At 38.1% G+C, this 17,069-nt stretch overlaps 2 protein-coding genes across 2 annotated transcripts; both read left to right on the plus strand.

The window, feature by feature from the left end:
• Positions 1-9,372: 9,372 nt before the first annotated feature.
• LOC141628325 (uncharacterized) lies at positions 9,373-10,332 on the plus strand. The gene has a single exon (XM_074441483.1). The coding sequence runs from the start codon at positions 9,373-9,375 to the stop codon at positions 10,330-10,332; it is 960 nt and encodes a 319-aa protein (XP_074297584.1).
• Positions 10,333-10,497: 165 nt separating this feature from the next.
• On the plus strand, positions 10,498-12,440 carry LOC141628326 (uncharacterized). The gene is made up of 3 exons (XM_074441484.1): positions 10,498-11,039; positions 11,750-11,949; positions 12,064-12,440. Exons 1-3 carry the CDS (start codon positions 10,498-10,500, stop codon positions 12,438-12,440), a joined length of 1,119 nt encoding a protein of 372 aa, XP_074297585.1.
• Positions 12,441-17,069: the final 4,629 nt, after the last annotated feature.

A 17,069-nucleotide genomic window follows, 5' to 3' on the forward strand; every position in this document is an offset into this window, starting at 1 on the left:
TGGGTCGTGGTTTTTGACCTAAGATTCCTTCTTCTCGATTGAAAGGGTTCGTCACAGACACACACACACGGTACACACTCTCAGTCCAATCCTCGCTGTCTCGCCCACTCCAACACCTCCAGGTACTCGATACCCTCTTTCTGCCTATGTTACTTATGATAATTTTTCAGAAAAATATAGGCACATTGTTGCCAATTTTAATGCAGCACGAGAACCTCGTCACTTTAAAGAAGCAATTTCTGACTCGGGATGGCGCGATGCAATGACTCGTGAAATTGATGCATTGGAATTAAATAACACTTGGGTTTTGGAGGAATTACCCCCAAATAAACGCGCTTTGGGAAATAAATGGGTTTACCGTATAAAGTATAATGCAAACGGGACAATTGAACGACTCAAGGCTCGCTTAGTTATTCTTGGAAATCATCAAATTGAAGGTCTCGATTATGACGAGACTTTCGCTCCTGTCGCCAAAATGACGACAGTTCGATCCTTTTTTACTGTCGTTGTAACCCGTGAATGGTATGTTCATCAAATGGATGTTCATAATGCCTTCTTACACGGCGATCTTCATGAAGTTGTTTACATGAAATTGCCTCACGGGTTTCGACACTCAAATTCTAATCTTGTGTGCCGTCTTAAAAAGTCTCTCTATGGTCTTAAGCAGGCTCCTAGATGTTGGTTTGCTAAGCTATCCGATGCCTTACTTCGTTATGGGTTCCGTCAATATCACGCAGACCCGTCTCTATTTTTCTATATCAAGAACGGGAAACAACTTCATGTTTTAATTTAGGTCGATGATTTAATTCTTTCAAGCAATGACATGATCGCCCTGAAGAATTTCAAAATTTATCTCGGGACGTGTTTTCACATGAAGGATCTCGGGGACCTAAAATACTTCCTTGGCATTGAAGTTACACGAACCAATGATGGTCTTGTTCTATGTCAACGCAAGTATGCTTTAGAAATTATTGAAGAAGCCGTTCTATTGGGCTGTAAGCCTGTTGCTTTCCCGATCGAACAAAACCATAAGCTCGCACTATCTGACAGTGCCCTACTTACCAATCCCGAGAAGTATGGACGACTTGTTGGTCGGTTGATTTACCTTGCAGTCACACGACCAGACCTTACTTATTCCGTGCATATTTTGTCCCAATTCATGCACGCACCACGCCTCGACCATTGGACTTCTGCTCTTCGTGTTGTACGATACCTCAAGGGCTGTCCAGGACAAGGCATTTTTTTTCCCAAAAATAATACATTACAGCTACGTGGTTGGTGCGACTCTGATCACGCTACTTGTCCTATTACTCGTCGCTCTTTAACCGACTGGTTTATTCAGCTCGGTTCCTCTCCTATCTCTTGGAAGAAGAAGAAACAGGCGACTATCGCTCTCTCTTCGTCTGAGGCCGAGTATCGATCTCTTGCTGCTCTTACGTGTGAGCTCATTTGGCTCCAAGCCTTGTTGGGTGATTTGGGCGTTACTCATGAAAATGGTATGGCGGTTTATTGTGATAATCAATCCGCTCTTCACATTGCTAAGAATCCGGTTTTTCATGAACGGACCAAGCACATTGAAATCGACTGTCATTTTGTGCGCGCTGCTATCAAAAATGGTCTCATCTGACCGTCCTATGTGCCTACTACTACTCAGTTGGCGGACAATTTTACCAAGGCCTTAGGTTAGGCTCAATTCTTAACTCTCTTGTCCAAGTTGGGCATTCGAAATCTCTACGCCCCACTTGAGGAGGGGTATGACGATATGGACTTGAGTCCTACTACGAAGCAAACGGCTTGAGTCCTAATATTACTACTAGCTAGCTATTGAGACGGAATAGAAGTCTCCTAGATGTCGAGTTAGTAATTCCTATCAACAATAGGTATTTATGTTATAGTTTATTATATTTCTCGACAATCCAATTTGTACCAAACTAGCTATGTTGTACACCTATATAAGGTGATCGATTATTGATGAAATAAGACATACAAAATTACCCGACTACCTACGTTTAACAAGTTGGGACCCCTTCAATTAAAAATGGTTGTGAGAGGGTGGCACCCAATTTGGGCGTCACCCAGTGGCGCCATATCACTATCCTAATAAGTAAAATACACAACATTACCTAACAAAGGTTCCAAGAGATCTATGGTTAGGTTAATGGGTTGGAAATTGGGTACTCACAACATTAAAATACCATAGGTATCTCTCGCTTTTGTGCTCACCCAGTCATATGGACCAAGCGAGTTGCTAAAACACGACGTCATGAGGTGGAAAATACGTGTAAGGCCTAGTCGGTCGATTGGACCTTCTAAGTATACAACGTACTTTACTGAGGGTAAATTAGGGTAGCTTAGATGGCATAATATTGACTTACGGAGAGCCTATACCTTTTTTGTCTGAAATAATATATGTATAATCAACATAAACTGAAAACAATAATAGAAATTGGAAAAAGAAAATAATAATAATAATAATAATAATAATAATAATAATAATAATAAAAGATAAGGACAAAAGAAAATAAACAATGTTCAAACACTCTAACTTTAGATATGTATACATGCGGCCACATAAACAATAGTAATTTCATACGGAAGTTCTGATAGTGGTTCAACATGCATAATTATTAGTGCTTTCATGTACATATTTTAGTCTGAACATAGCAATAAGTCTAAAGTCGTCGACATAAAAAAAGTCAAATATATAATATTAAAAGTAAATTTTAAGTCTTACCCTCTTATTAAGTCCCCGGCGGAGTCGCCACTGTGAGATCCCTGAAAAAACTCCTTTTTTGAAATAAGTAATAAGGAGGAGTCGCCAGTAGGTTTTATGAAAAACATACAAAAACAATTTTAACGGAAAAGGCCCCTTTTGATCCCTGATATGGGGGCTGATCTGTCACTCCGGTCTGAACCAAAGATTGCGGATTCGGGAGTAAAGGTACGGCCAGGGAAGGTGTTAGGCACCCGGACCGCCCATCAAACTGACGGCTTCTACTATTTATTTGTAACTAGTGTGTAACTCATGCATAAATGCACGAGAATAATAGAAGTCTATGGTATGCACGACATAATATGAGTCTATTACTTGTAACATTATATTATACTCCGTATATATGCAAAAATAATAAGAGCAGTATAAGTATTTTGTACAAATAGGTCGATGTATGAGTAACTAAATAATCTGGGAATGTAGCAAATTATCCTCAAATGTTTAGTGTTAGGTGCAATTTGAGTCCAAATGTTTTTGTAAATGCAATTTACCACCAAATGTTTGAGACTGTGAAAATCGATCCAATTTTAAAATTCCAACAAATTTAAGAGAGAGTCGCAAATTACCTCCAAATGTTTGGTGTTAGGTGTAATTTGTCCCCAAACGTTTTTATGAGTTCTATTTACCCCAAATGTTTGAGTATGTGTAAATTGATGCAATTTTAAAATACCGAAAATTTCAGATTCTCCTCCACCCATTCCACCACCATCAAATACAATACCGGCAATTTTAAAAGGTAGTGAAGAACGCAAAAATAACACACCTTCAAAAGTCCTTGAAAACATCGAGAGATGTATTGGACGTAAGAGGTTCCTCTCTAGTTGTTCTATGAACTGCAGGGTCCGGTAACTGAACCATAGTACTATGCCAAACAATATTATATTTAGATTAATTATTTATTAATTCTAAGTCAAAGGAATAGAGTGAGATGCATTTTTGTTCCTTGGATTGAACTGGATGATCCAGTTCAAAAACTGGAGTGAATGCTCCCTCGTATAAGTCGTATTGGACACAGTTAATAGAGATTATATATTATCCTACTTGGATGGAGGATAGCGTTTGATGGTGGTGGATGAGTTAAAATATTCGGAATTTTAAAATTTGATTGATTTGCACAAAATCTTAAACATTTGGTGGTAACTTGCACTTATACATTTGGGGCCAAATTACACCTAACATCAAACTTATAGAGGTAATTTGCTAATAAAGTTGTCCTGGATTGGACACGGGTGTAGGAAAATAGTCTTATGTTACTATAAATATAAGATTTGATAAAACCTATTACAGGATATAAGGTAATTTGCTAACAAAGTTGTCCTGGATTGGACACGGGTGTAGAAAAATAGTCTTTATGTTACTATAAATATAAGATATGATAAAACCTATTACAGGATTAGTAGCGACTTCATGAATAGTTCAAATGAACACTCCTTCATGAATAGTTCAAATGAACACTCGTAATATTTTATAATCAGATCAATATTCTGATAAAGGTATTTGTTTTGAATTGATCTGGGCATGGCTAATGCTATAGGATTTGCTGAGAGCTTATATATGATTCCGCCGCTTAATACTCTATTTGATTCTAATGTTGTGTACGTTTCAATTCTAAATGAAGACTATTGTAATAGAACGTAAGTCATATGGAGTAACGCGTAAGAAAATCCTCGTGAGTCTTCGATTACCCTAAAAAACACTTACCAATCTCCGAAAATGTTAAATGTTATTTTTATACATGATAAACACACTTACCATATAGTTTTATGAAAAGTGCTGAAGAGTTTAAATTATTACAGATATAAATAAATTCAAAATCGTAACCCTGAAACTTTAATAAATTTTAATTTATGCGCCTACAAACATAACTAAACTTTATTTTTTTTCCTTAAAAAAAAAACTTTGATTTTTCTACTAAATTGCTATCACCTTTATCTTGCTGTCAATCTAAACTACATCTCTACGCATCATTACATCCACACTAATAATTACTCCCTCTGTCCCGGTCATTTGTTGTCCTTTTCCATTTTGGGTTGTCTCAGTCAATTGTTGTCCTTTCCATTTTGGGATGTCTCAGTCAATTATTATCCTTTTTATTTTAGGATTGTATTTGATGAACAATTTGGTCATTCGAACTCAATTTCATCCACATGTCATTTAATAATTGACATTTCCTATTTCCTTAATCTTTGTGCCAAAATCAAAGGATAACAAATGACCGGGAAGGAGAGAGTATCTCATTATTCTGGTGAATGTGAATCACATCAGCCACATCTATGTGATAATCTCAGCATTGTAATGGCAAGAACATTTCAATGTTGCTCAACATTCCAAGGGTTGATCATCAATGTGCTTAAAGGCGACAAATCTGAAATGAAATTATAAAAATCTATTACGAAAATGGGATAAAGTTCGTCAAGCATACAAACTAATTTTGAACAACTGAAACAATCCGTTAAGCATTTGAATTCATGTAAAGTAGAAGGATGGCAACAACGAGGCTTAGCTTCTTAATTAAATATTCCAATTGTTATTGGAATCAATTTCCGAGTAGATTTTAGCTAACAAAAAACAATTAGGTTTGAGCTGACAACATGATAATAACAAAAAAATGCCTAAAAATTTAATTGTAATGAGAATGTCACGTCGCAAAATCATCCATGATGTTAACTCTTACATTGGTTATCTATAATCCTAGTGCATTAGTGTTTTCTTCAAAAATAAAACATGTCCAACAAAATACAAACATCAGAAGGTATAATTGTTCCATTGTTTTGTGAGATGCTATGATATGAAAATGATGTCAATTGTGTTAATCTACACAAAACTCGCTTCTCTTCAATAGATAAGAATTGCATCGACATCCTCTTTTCCTCTTTATTACGCAAGGTTGTCTGTCACAATCAAATGCATTGTTTTTGCCATTTTGATCGCAGAATTTAGGGGGATAGGGGATGGAAGGAAAATGGAGACATAAAATCATTTATTATTTGGTTGGGAAAAAAAGGTGGGAAGGAAATGGAGGAAAACCCTCCAAAATGAGTAAACATTTGAGAGGAGATTGTATCCTATCCAATACACATATTCCATTACCCCATCCCATTTCCCTTCCCTTCCCTTATTTTACTTTTCCTTACCCTTTATCCCACTCCCCTTTCTTTAGTTTCCATCTCAATGATGTAGCCTATAGGTACCATAAATGAGCATCACATACGCTTATGGGAATGGAATGGGTTTGAGGTCGATTAGAGACCGCTTACAGTTATGGTTTGGAACTCCATTCTAAGTATGTCTATACTCTATATTATCGGTCAGTCCGTTTTTCTTAAGACCATTGCTTTTGGTCAGAAATAAGACGGGTAACATGTCATCATTTTACAATAAAATGTTGTTATTTTTTGATAACATGTTACCATTATTGTTCACATCATTTTCAGGGTAAAAAATGACACCTCTAGTCATAACATTTTGTGAATTAATTGGTTACATTTTCTTAAAAAATGACAACATTTTATCCGTCTGACAAATAAAACCAAAAGTGTCGGTCTGAAACAAGAATTTGTGATTATCGGTAAATTGGAGCCCGCTAATAAATTTAACGCCACAACAACTCATATTGTGTTATTGTAGAAAAAGGTTACTTTGACCCTATAAGAAAACACAGATATGCATCCCGTTAGAACATGGTGGGCTGGTGGCTGTTCATGGCCAATAAAAATAGTCTCATGTCAGCATGTTTTTGTACATAGGCTAATGATACTTCTATAAGGTAGTTCACACTTCACATACTTGCATTGGAAGCCTAGACGATTGAACTTGATTAGAGCAAACAATGATGAAATCACTGGAATTCTTAATTTCTAGACAACCATTGTTCAGGATTATTTACGGAACATCGTGATTATCTTCATCCAAATATTGTCATTAGTAAATTAATTAACGGGAACTTGAATATGAGCAATTAAGACAAAATTACAGTACTATACTCTATTTTTTTGGTGCTATAGTACTATACTCTATAAACTATGAAATCAGTAACATATTCGATGCTACTTAGCTAAAAGGCTAACCTTAGTTAGAGTGAAAGAAACATATTAAAATCTGCTAGATCTCTCTCCATCACAAATCCACCATATTGAATCTAAAATTCAATAATTGAAATTTAAATAGAAGATAGAATTTTTTTGACAAATTACCACGAAATAAGTATACAATTTCAAATTTGACAGGCGTGAAATTAAGAATATGCTATATATGAAAATTAAATTGAAACTACTTTAAGAAAAACTCATCTTCGTATGCTGAAAAAGGAATAAGAGACTTACTTAATCCACCATATTTCAATGTCTGATGACCATTTGTTGAATTAGCCCAATTAGCCATTTATCCCTACATGACCAAATCAAACGAAAACCTGAAATGCAACATGAAAAAACTACCTTAAAATCTCTCATCAATACATGCAAAGCACAAAAAAATTCATGATGAACTAAAATTCTTGATTACTTCACACAAATACATCAATTTATTCAACTCATAAACAAACGAAAACCTCGAAAAACCAAAATTAATAAACAAAATTCTTCATAATGTACTAAAATTATTAATTCATACAAACATATCAATCATCCAAAACATCAATTATCCAAAACATAAGCGAAACCCCAAAAAAAACGGAGTCAAAATCAAGAAATTAATCCAAAAAGTTCTTTAAAAAATTACTGAAATTTTATCGGCTAGATGGTGAAGATTGAATAAACCTGATTACATGGAGAATCACCACCGCCTCGACCGTTGTCGAGAAAATCAATAACCATAATACAAAGGTCATGGTCACTTACATGACTAATAATCTCCATCTCCCTCCTCCATAATGAGTTTATCTAACTATATATCCAAGCTACGACGAAGACGATCGATGGATAACTGGGCTTTGTTGCAAAAAATGAGAGGTTAGAATCAGAAAAAATGAGAGGTTAGAGGAAGGGAGATACGGAGTAAAAGGAAGTTAATTTTGGTAATAGGCAGTTGTGACTTGTGAGAGCATTCATGGTAAGCTAGTTGCTACTAGCTTACCTTTGCCACGTAAGATTTTCAAGTTAGAATATTTTTAAGCTATAAATTACTACAATGGTAAGCTACTAGCTTAGTGTGGTGGCTTAAATGCACCATATGTCAACTACCTTCCATAACACTTTTTTAATTAATACATTTACTTATTTTACCTAGAAAATAAAAATTTAAAATATTTAAATGTTGTTTTAATTGGTAGATTTTTTCTTGTGGCCCATTTGAGCTACTAACTTCATGGAGCTACTAGCTCAATTTAAGCTAGTACATGTAAAGTGCTCCAATGGTTAAGCAAATAGCTTGAAAATTGCAAGCAAGTTCTTTTGCTTAACCATTGGAAATGCTCTGATGAGGTATGTAATGGGGGCCGGGGGTTGTTTTTGCCTTTTGGCTTAACCGCCAGTTATGGACTCCGTATCTTTGTAGCGTATGGTATACTCCGTAACATACGATGGAGTAACCTATGAATGACACGTCAGCGTATGGCTGTTGCTTTAATATATTAGATGATAGATGATATTATATATTTGACGAAAATTGACGATACAAAGGTTAGTTATACAATTTTATACACAAGACGATATAATTATACACAAGGACAAGTTAACTAGTTAGATTATATACAAATATACCATAAATAAGAAACAAAGAAAATACTGTAGATAATAGAGTAAAGTAGAGAAAACTTATTTGAATTGTTACCCTTAGACTTATTTAGATGTTGACTATGAATGATAATCGACTTTATCGTAAATTATTGACTCTTATATATGCGCTTATATGGAAATTGGGATGGTTTAATGTATGTAGATTGATTTGAAATTGGGAAAGAATATTTGATACGGTAATTTGTATGCGTATGTGTGGTATTGGCTTGGATCTCTCGGTGTACTGTTAACTGTCTTTCGTATTTTTGTCCCCGTCTCGTCTTTAATGGACTAGGATGTTGGATGATATTTATACATGTCGCATGTCGTAGTTTACTTAGACCAGGAGTAATAAAAGATAGAATCGTGGGTTAAAAAGTAATCATGTCATGCCATCCATAATGTTCCAATTTCTATCTCTTTGTTCCCCTTATTCTATCCGTAAGTTTGTCAAATTAGTATATACCGATATGTGTGAAGCATACCATGTGAACTTATATTAGACATAAAGCCTTGACTACAAAGTAACAACCGCACGTACGCCTAATCTTTGGGCTTTCATGAATTTGCAACAAGGTGCGCATCCCTTATTTAATCAACCCAATTAGTAATTAGTTAAGAAACTTATTAACGCATTAACGAAAATTGCCGGGTAGGAAACTATTAGGATTATGTATTGTATTTTACGAAGCCCAAACCCAAATGACGGAGTCCGTCTATGTGTAATCTATTTAAGCCGAGTTAAGGCTAGTTAATCAATAACACACAACATTACGTTTCTTAACATGGTATCAGGATTAGGTTTCGACCCTCTGAAACCCTAATCACGACAAACCCTAATCAACACCAAACAACTTTACAACGAAGATCCTTTCTTACGTCGCAATGGCCGGTGACGACGATGCCGTTCCGACTCCCAAAATTGATTCTACTTCACTATACTACCTTGGTTCCCATGGTGTTCCCGAGGCAAAAATCTCGAACGTGGTACTCCGTCGTGACAACTACGACGATTGGAAAAATTCTATGCGTATGTCCTTGAAATCGCGCCGCAAATTCGGTTTTATCGACGGCTCTATCAAAAAACCGACTGATCCCTTCTACCTTGAAAATTGGGAAGTTGTTCATTGTATTCTTGTGCAATGGATACGCAACACCATCGATCCTTCTCTCCTTGACACGATTTCCTATGTCGAGGATGCATCTGTTTTGTGGAAAGATTTGGCCGAGCAGTTCTTCGTTGTCGACGGTACTGTAATTCATAATATTAAAACTCAACTTCATAATTGCGTTCAAACTAAAGGTATGGATGTTATGACTTATTACGGAAAACTTAAAATTATTTGGGACTCTCTTGTCGTTCATGAGCCCCCTTTTGCTTGTCACTGTGGCGGTTGCAAGTGTAATATTGGTCCCGATTCTACTAAGCGACTCGATAACGAGCGTCTCCATCAATTTTTTATGGGACTTGATTCCTCTTTGTGTGGTAATATTCGGTCACAACAGCTACAATTGGACCCCCTCCCTTCTCTTGCTCGTGCTTACCATGCGGTTCTCCAGGAGGAGCGGCTTCGTGCTCCCTCCCAAGCCGTGGTGGATGTTGGTGATGTCGTGGCTTTTGCCACACCGCATCAGCCTTTATTTTGTCATGATACACGAGGCCATGAGTCCTCTACTTGTTATATTAAATTGCAACGTTTTCCGGATTGGTGGGGTGATCGCCCCCGTACTCTTGCTGAATTGCGTCGGGTTCGAGCTGCTAGGCGCTTTTGTGGGGGTTCTGGTTCGTCTGCTGGGCCGCGTGACAGCTCGGGTGCCACTGGTGCAGCCTTGGGCAGCGGGTAAGGAGCTGCTACAGATCGTGTTGTGCAAGCTAACATGGTCTCGGGTGTTTCAATGAATTCCTTTCTTACCTCGGACCGTCTCAGTGGTATGTGTTTTTTGATTATTGATACCGGGGCTTCGTATCATGTTACAGGAGATATTTCTTGTTTAATGGATTGTCATACAATGGCGGCTCGACCTGTTGGTCTCCCTAACGGGCAGCGGGTTGAGTCCACTATCATGGGTTCGGCATATATTAACTCTTCTCTTTCTCTTAGTCGAGTTCTTTATGTACCGAGCCTTACATGTAGTTTGTTATCCGTGTCTCAGCTTGCTTCCGATCGTGATTTTGTGTTTGAATTTGCTAAAAACTCTTGTTTTATACAGGACCGTTCTTTGAAGACGACGATTGGAGTAGGTGAGCTACGGGATGGATTGTATTGGATTCGTGCGTGTGCTCCTTCGACGGATATTCATCAAGTAAGTGCTCTGGGCTCTCGTGACCTTTGGCATCGTCGTCTTAGGCATCCGTCTGATCAAGTCGTCAAGACCATTCCTTTTGCTAGTACTTTGAATTTTAATAAAGATTGGGTGTGCGATGTTTGTCATTTAGCAAAGCAACATCGTAGTAGTTTTTGCAATAATGAACAGCGTGCTTTGTCTATTTTTGATCTCATACACTGTGATTTGTGGGGTCCTTATCGCATTCCGTCATCTTGTGGTGCGAAGTATTTTTTGACGATAGTGGACGATATTTCTCGCGCTACTTGGGTTTATTTATTGCTTGATAAAACAGAGGTGACCGATATGTTTATGAATTTTATTAATATGGTCTCGACTCAATTTTCTAAATCACTTAAAGTTGTGCAAAGTGACAATGGTACGGAGTTTAATTGTATGGCGGGATATTTTTTTGTTCATGGGATTCGGTTTCAAAAGTCGTGTGTAGATAAGCCTCAACAAAATGGGCGGGTTGAGCGCAAACATCGTCATATTTTGAATGTCGCACGATCTCTTTTATTCCAAGCCAATTTAGATAAATCGTTTTAGGGTGAAAGTATACTTACTGCTGCCTTTCTTATCAATCGTACCCCTTCTCCTCTCATTGGTAATAAAACTCCCTATGAATGCTTGCATGGAGTCAGCCCCTCTTATACAAATTTGCGTGTTTTCGGTTGTCTCGCATTTGCTCATAATCAGGTCACTAATGGAGATAAGTTTGCAAAAAGGAGTCGAAAATGTATTTTTGTTGGGTACCGGAGTGATAAGATGGGGTGGAAAATGTATGACCTTGAGACGAAATCCTATTTTGTCTCGCGTGACGTTGTTTTTCACGAATCGGTCTTTCCTTTTTCCACCACGACATCTCCCATTGTGCCTTCCCCTACTGTTTTCTCCGATGAACCATTTAATGGTTCTTCGTCCGTTGATATATCAGACAATCATACATGGGGGAGGTTGCCGGGCCTGCTACGGCTAAAACGGGCCAGGGGCTGGATACTGCTGGGCCTGCTATGGGTGACACGGGCCACGGGCCGGATACCGCGGATACATTGGACAATGGGTCTGAGGATATGGTTACAGGGAGTGCTTCGAATTCGGTTGAGCATAATTTCCAAAATGCCGATGACAATATGGGTAAAGGCCGTCGTATTAAATTTTCGAATTCATGACTCCAAGGCTATGTGCTTCGCACAACACGCAATCCATCCCCGTCCTCTAGCTCTTCCACTACTTCAACGTCGACTTCAGGTACGCCTTATGATTTAGCAAATTATATTAATTACAATTCTTTTTCGGAGCAACATCGATCTTTTATTGCAGCTATTACCTCCGGTGTTGAACCACCTTCTTTTAAGGAAGCCATCCGAGACATTGGTTGGTGTGAAGCCATGAAGGCTGAAATCGATGCTCTCGAAAGAAATGAAATATGGGAGCTCACCGATCTTCCCGTTGATAAAAAGGCTCTTGGTTGTCGGTGGGTCTATAAAATTAAATATAAATCTGATGGTACATTTGAACGCCTTAAAGCTCGCCTTGTTGTTTTTGGTAATCATCAGGTTGAAGGATTGGATTATGGAGAAACGTTTTCACCAGTGGTTAAGATGGTCACCATTCGTGCTTCTTGACCGTTGCAGCTGTAAACAATTGGGAATTATACCAGATGAACGTGCACAATGCGTTTTTACACGGGGAACTTGACGAGGAGGTTTATATGAGACTTCCTCCGGGTTTCAGTCGAGGTAAGGAAGGCAAGGTATGTCGTTTAAAGAAATCTTTGTACGGCCTACGTCAAGCACCGAGGTGTTGGTTTGCGAAGTTGACCGCTGGTTTGAAAGATTTCGGGTTTGTTCAATCTTATTCCGATTACTCCTTATTTTCTTTCGCGCGAGATACAGTTCGTTTATTTGTCCTTATTTACGTCGATGATCTTGTAATTACGGGAAACGACTCAGCTGCAATTACCAAATTCAAGTCCTATTTGGGTGAATGTTTTCATATGAAGGATCTGGGAAAGCTTAAATAATTTCTTGGCTTAGAGGTTTGGCGAAGCAGAGAGGGCATTTATCTTAGTCAACGGAAGTACGCTCTTGATATTATTGCTGAGACAGGTCTTCTTGGTTCCAAACCCGCGGCTACGCCCATCGAGCAAATCCACCGCCTTGGACTCGCTTCTGGTCCCTTGTGTGAAGATGCCGAGGCATATAGATGACTCATTGGTTGTCTTCTTTATCTTGTTGTGACGCGCCCCGATTTGTCTTATGCTGTGCACATTTTATCCCGTTTCTGAGCAACCCGCGTAGTGAGCACATGGCAGCTGCTCATCCTGTTGTTCGTTATCTCAAAGGTAGTCCATGCCAAGGCATTCTTCTACGCGCTGATCGTCCTCTCTCTATATCTGGCTGGTGTGATTCTGACTGGGGAGGTTGTCCCACTTCGAGACGATCCATTACAGGTTGGTTTGTCACTCTTGGAGACTCTCTTATCTCTTGGAAGACCAAGAAACAGCAAACCGTCTCTATTTCTTCTGCTGAAGCAGAATATCGGTCTATGACTCAGCTAGTGTGTGAATTGAAGTGGCTAAAAGGTCTCTTACTTAGTCTTGATGTGCCTGTCACGGCACCTATTTCCATTTTCTCTGATAGCAAATCAGCATTGGATTTGGCTCGTAATCCGGTTTTTCATGAATGAACCAAACACATCGAGATCGAATGCCATTTCATTCGGGATGCGATCTTGATGGTTTGGTCTCTCCGAAGCATGTTTCGACTAATGAACAGTTGGCTGACATTTTCACGAAGGCTTTGGGCGTTCCACAATTTACCTATCTTCTCCGCAAGCTGGGCATTCTCGATCTTCATGCTCCAGCTTGAGGGGGGTATTAAGATTATGTATTGTATTTTATGAAGCCCAAACCCAAATGACGGAGTCCGTCTATGTGTAATCTATTTAAGTCGAGTTAAGGCTAGTTAATCAATAACACGCAACATTACGTTTCTTAACAGAAACAAAGGGCTAAAAGATGGTTTTAAGCCATTTTATGTGATTTATTGTAAAATAAGCGTAAAGAGTCGTTAATTATAACCTTGTCAATTTACATTTAGTCATTTATTTTTAGCCTCATCATCGGGTACCCGTAAGGCTAGTAGACAACTTTGAGGTGTCTACAAACCCCTGTTTTGCCGTGAGTTGGGGTCAAGACGAATGGGATGTGTGCTGGCGGTTGTTGAGTGGTAGTCGTATATTTGAGTGCAGAACGTCAGATTCTTAAAGTGTGGTCTTTGAAGTGTTAGGAGTACTTGGAGCAGCCGCGTGAATGTCGGTTTTGGACGAGGCTGAGTTATCGAATTGTTTGTCATGAAGGACGAATGTGAGTCGTATAGTGTGTAGTTGCTGTTTGTTAAAAACTTGCACTTTGCTTATTTAATTGGGGTAGTGGATTCTTTACTAAGCAACTAAAACATGATTGGGTTAATTAATAAAGGAGTGTTAATGCAAAAACAAAGGTAACACAGCTGCCGCCGTTCTCCACCTTCTCTCTAAAAAAACAAAATCCTAAATCCTCCCCCTTTGCTGTCGCCGTTCTCCTCTTCCTCCCACCGCCACCCATCAACCCCCTACCATGTCACCGGGGATGGGGTCTCTCAAGACCTTTCTCCGGCGACCCGTCTCCTCTCTTCCGATTAACCCTCCTCCCCTTTTTACCCACACCCAGTTCTGGATCGTACGGGTCTGCCCGTTCCTCTCGGTCTGCGTGGTGTATGTGGGTTATTCGGGTCTTATCGGACGAGTTTGTTGAGGTGGTGTGGTAGGGTGGTGCTTGGATCTGGCGGTGTTGTGGGTTGGTAGGGAGGCAGTGGCTTCCGTTTTTTTTCCTGTGTTCCGCTTTATTTCCTTTATGTTTTTGTTTAATTTCCGCTTTCGTTTTTGTTTCATCTCTCTTTATGAGGGCTCTGTCCCCGTCTATCGGTGGTGTCCTTCTCTTTGTTTGAGAGCTTTCGTTTTCTGGTTCGTTTGCAGTTTTCTAATAACTCAGCAGAAGATCAGCGTTGTTATAGATCGTTATATGATTTTACATATTTTGCCCGATTCATGGCTACAATCAATCACGTCAGAAGAATGGATACTCGTAAAGGAAGATTCAGAGACCCTCTTATGGATGAAAGCCTTTTGCGGCGAATCGATGATAGAGACTCTGTTGCAGTGTTTCCTTCTTTGAACAAGAATTTATTTCCTATGGTTGTAATCGATTTGTATCCGATTGAGCTTCGCATATGTTGTAGATGTCGTATGAATTTTTATTAATGATAATGATCTTTTCTCAAAAAAATAAATAAATAAAGGAGTGTTGGAATAGGAGGATTATACTTGAGTCACTTGTTTAGTACGAGTTATATTTTCAATATATGTTAATATTATTAGTCTAAAATATAATTGGTTTTAAGATATATATATATATATATATATATATATATATATATATATATATATATATATATATATATATATATATATACGAGATGAGTCCACAAATTTGGTTGAGTCCCTAAGTCTTATTCTTAGCCAATCATTTTATGAGTGTAACTTTACTTCTTTATGAGTATAACTTTAGTCATTTATTGACTTATGAGTGAAATTTTTAACTTTTAAGGTCATTGTGTATATGAAATTTGAATTTATAAATTTGAATATATGTAATTTTAACAAAAATATATGTAACTGTATTGTTTTACGAGTATAACTTTAGCCATTTTAGATGTAACTTTAGTCGTTTTAGGTGTAACTTTAGTCGTATGTTAGTTTTTATGCATTAATTTGAATTTCTATACTTTTACGAATGTAACTTTACCCCTTTCAAGTGTAACTTTAGTCGTTGAAGTCGTAACTCTAGTTATAAAGTGGTTTGTATGTAAAAATTTGAATTAATATACATTACTATTGTAACTTTAGCCCTTTCGAGTGTAACTTTAGTCGTTGGAGTCGTAACTTTATTTGTAAAGTGGTTTGTATGTAAAAATTCGAATTAATATACATTAATATTATAATTTTAGTCCTTTCAAGAATGTAACTTTTGACCTGAGTTGTTAGTTTAGCCAACAAAGGTGTAATTTTATTATCCTGGGAATGTAACTATAGTCCTTGAATTTGTAACTTTAGTCCTTGATTTTGTAACTTTATACTACTAACTTTCTTTCTCAACCACTACCACCATCATCCTATCACTTCATGCCCTAACCACCACATCACCACCACCACCTCCAAACCGCAACAACCAACAACAACCCAAACGACTTATTATTTCAGATCTGAAAAAAAAAATATATGGACGAGGCAGACCCACCACCACCACATTCGGATCCCCCACACAGCAAAAAAAAAAAAAGAAAAAAAAAACTGGAGAAACCCACCACAACACCACCATCAACAACCACAAAGATGGCACCAACTCACCCATCAACAATCAACAACCAACAACAAACAACATTTTATTTTTTTCAGATCTGAAAAAAAAAAGGATAAGGGGAGGGAGCGGCGGGTTGGGGATGAGGTTTTCAGAGTTGCGGCGTTGGCTGCATTTGGGGCGGCGTGGCAGCAGGTGGGTCGTCGTCTGGGAGGCTGTTGATGGTGGCGTGAAGGAGAAAAAAAGGAAGGTTAGTTGCGGTGCCGTGAAGGAGAGAGATGGAGAAAGACGAGGTGACTGGTGGTGGACGGTGGTGTCGTGAAGGGCGGAGAAGAGGAAGGGGAGTGACAGCTGTGTGACGTGGTGGCAGCGAGGGATTGGTGGTGACGGTTGTGGTGGAGTCAGAGCAAATTTTTTTTTTGTCAGATGAAGAGAGAGAGTGTGAGAGGTGGGAGGTGAATGAAAGATTGAGAAGTGATTAGGGTTTGTGTCCTTTTATATCAAGCCCATTAATTTTGTTTTAATCTTGGCCCTTTATTTGTTTGATCCAATGGCTTGGATGAGGACTCAAGGACTCAACCAAAATAGTAGGACTTACATGATCCTCTCCCTCTCTCCATCTCTCTCTCTCTCTCTCTCTCTCTCTATCTATCTATCGATATATATATATATATATATATAATTAGGATCACATGAGTCCACCCTATCTTTTTGAGTCCGTGAGTCCATGATATAATATCACACGTTATATTAAATAATATCAAAGCTTACAGTATCACACATTATACTAAACAATATCACAGCTGGAAAAAAAAAACTTTTTGAAAAAAAAAATTGAAAAAAAAAGTCGTGATAT

This window comes from Silene latifolia, chromosome Y, assembly GCF_048544455.1.
Source record: "Silene latifolia isolate original U9 population chromosome Y, ASM4854445v1, whole genome shotgun sequence".
NCBI lineage: Eukaryota > Viridiplantae > Streptophyta > Magnoliopsida > Caryophyllales > Caryophyllaceae > Silene > Silene latifolia.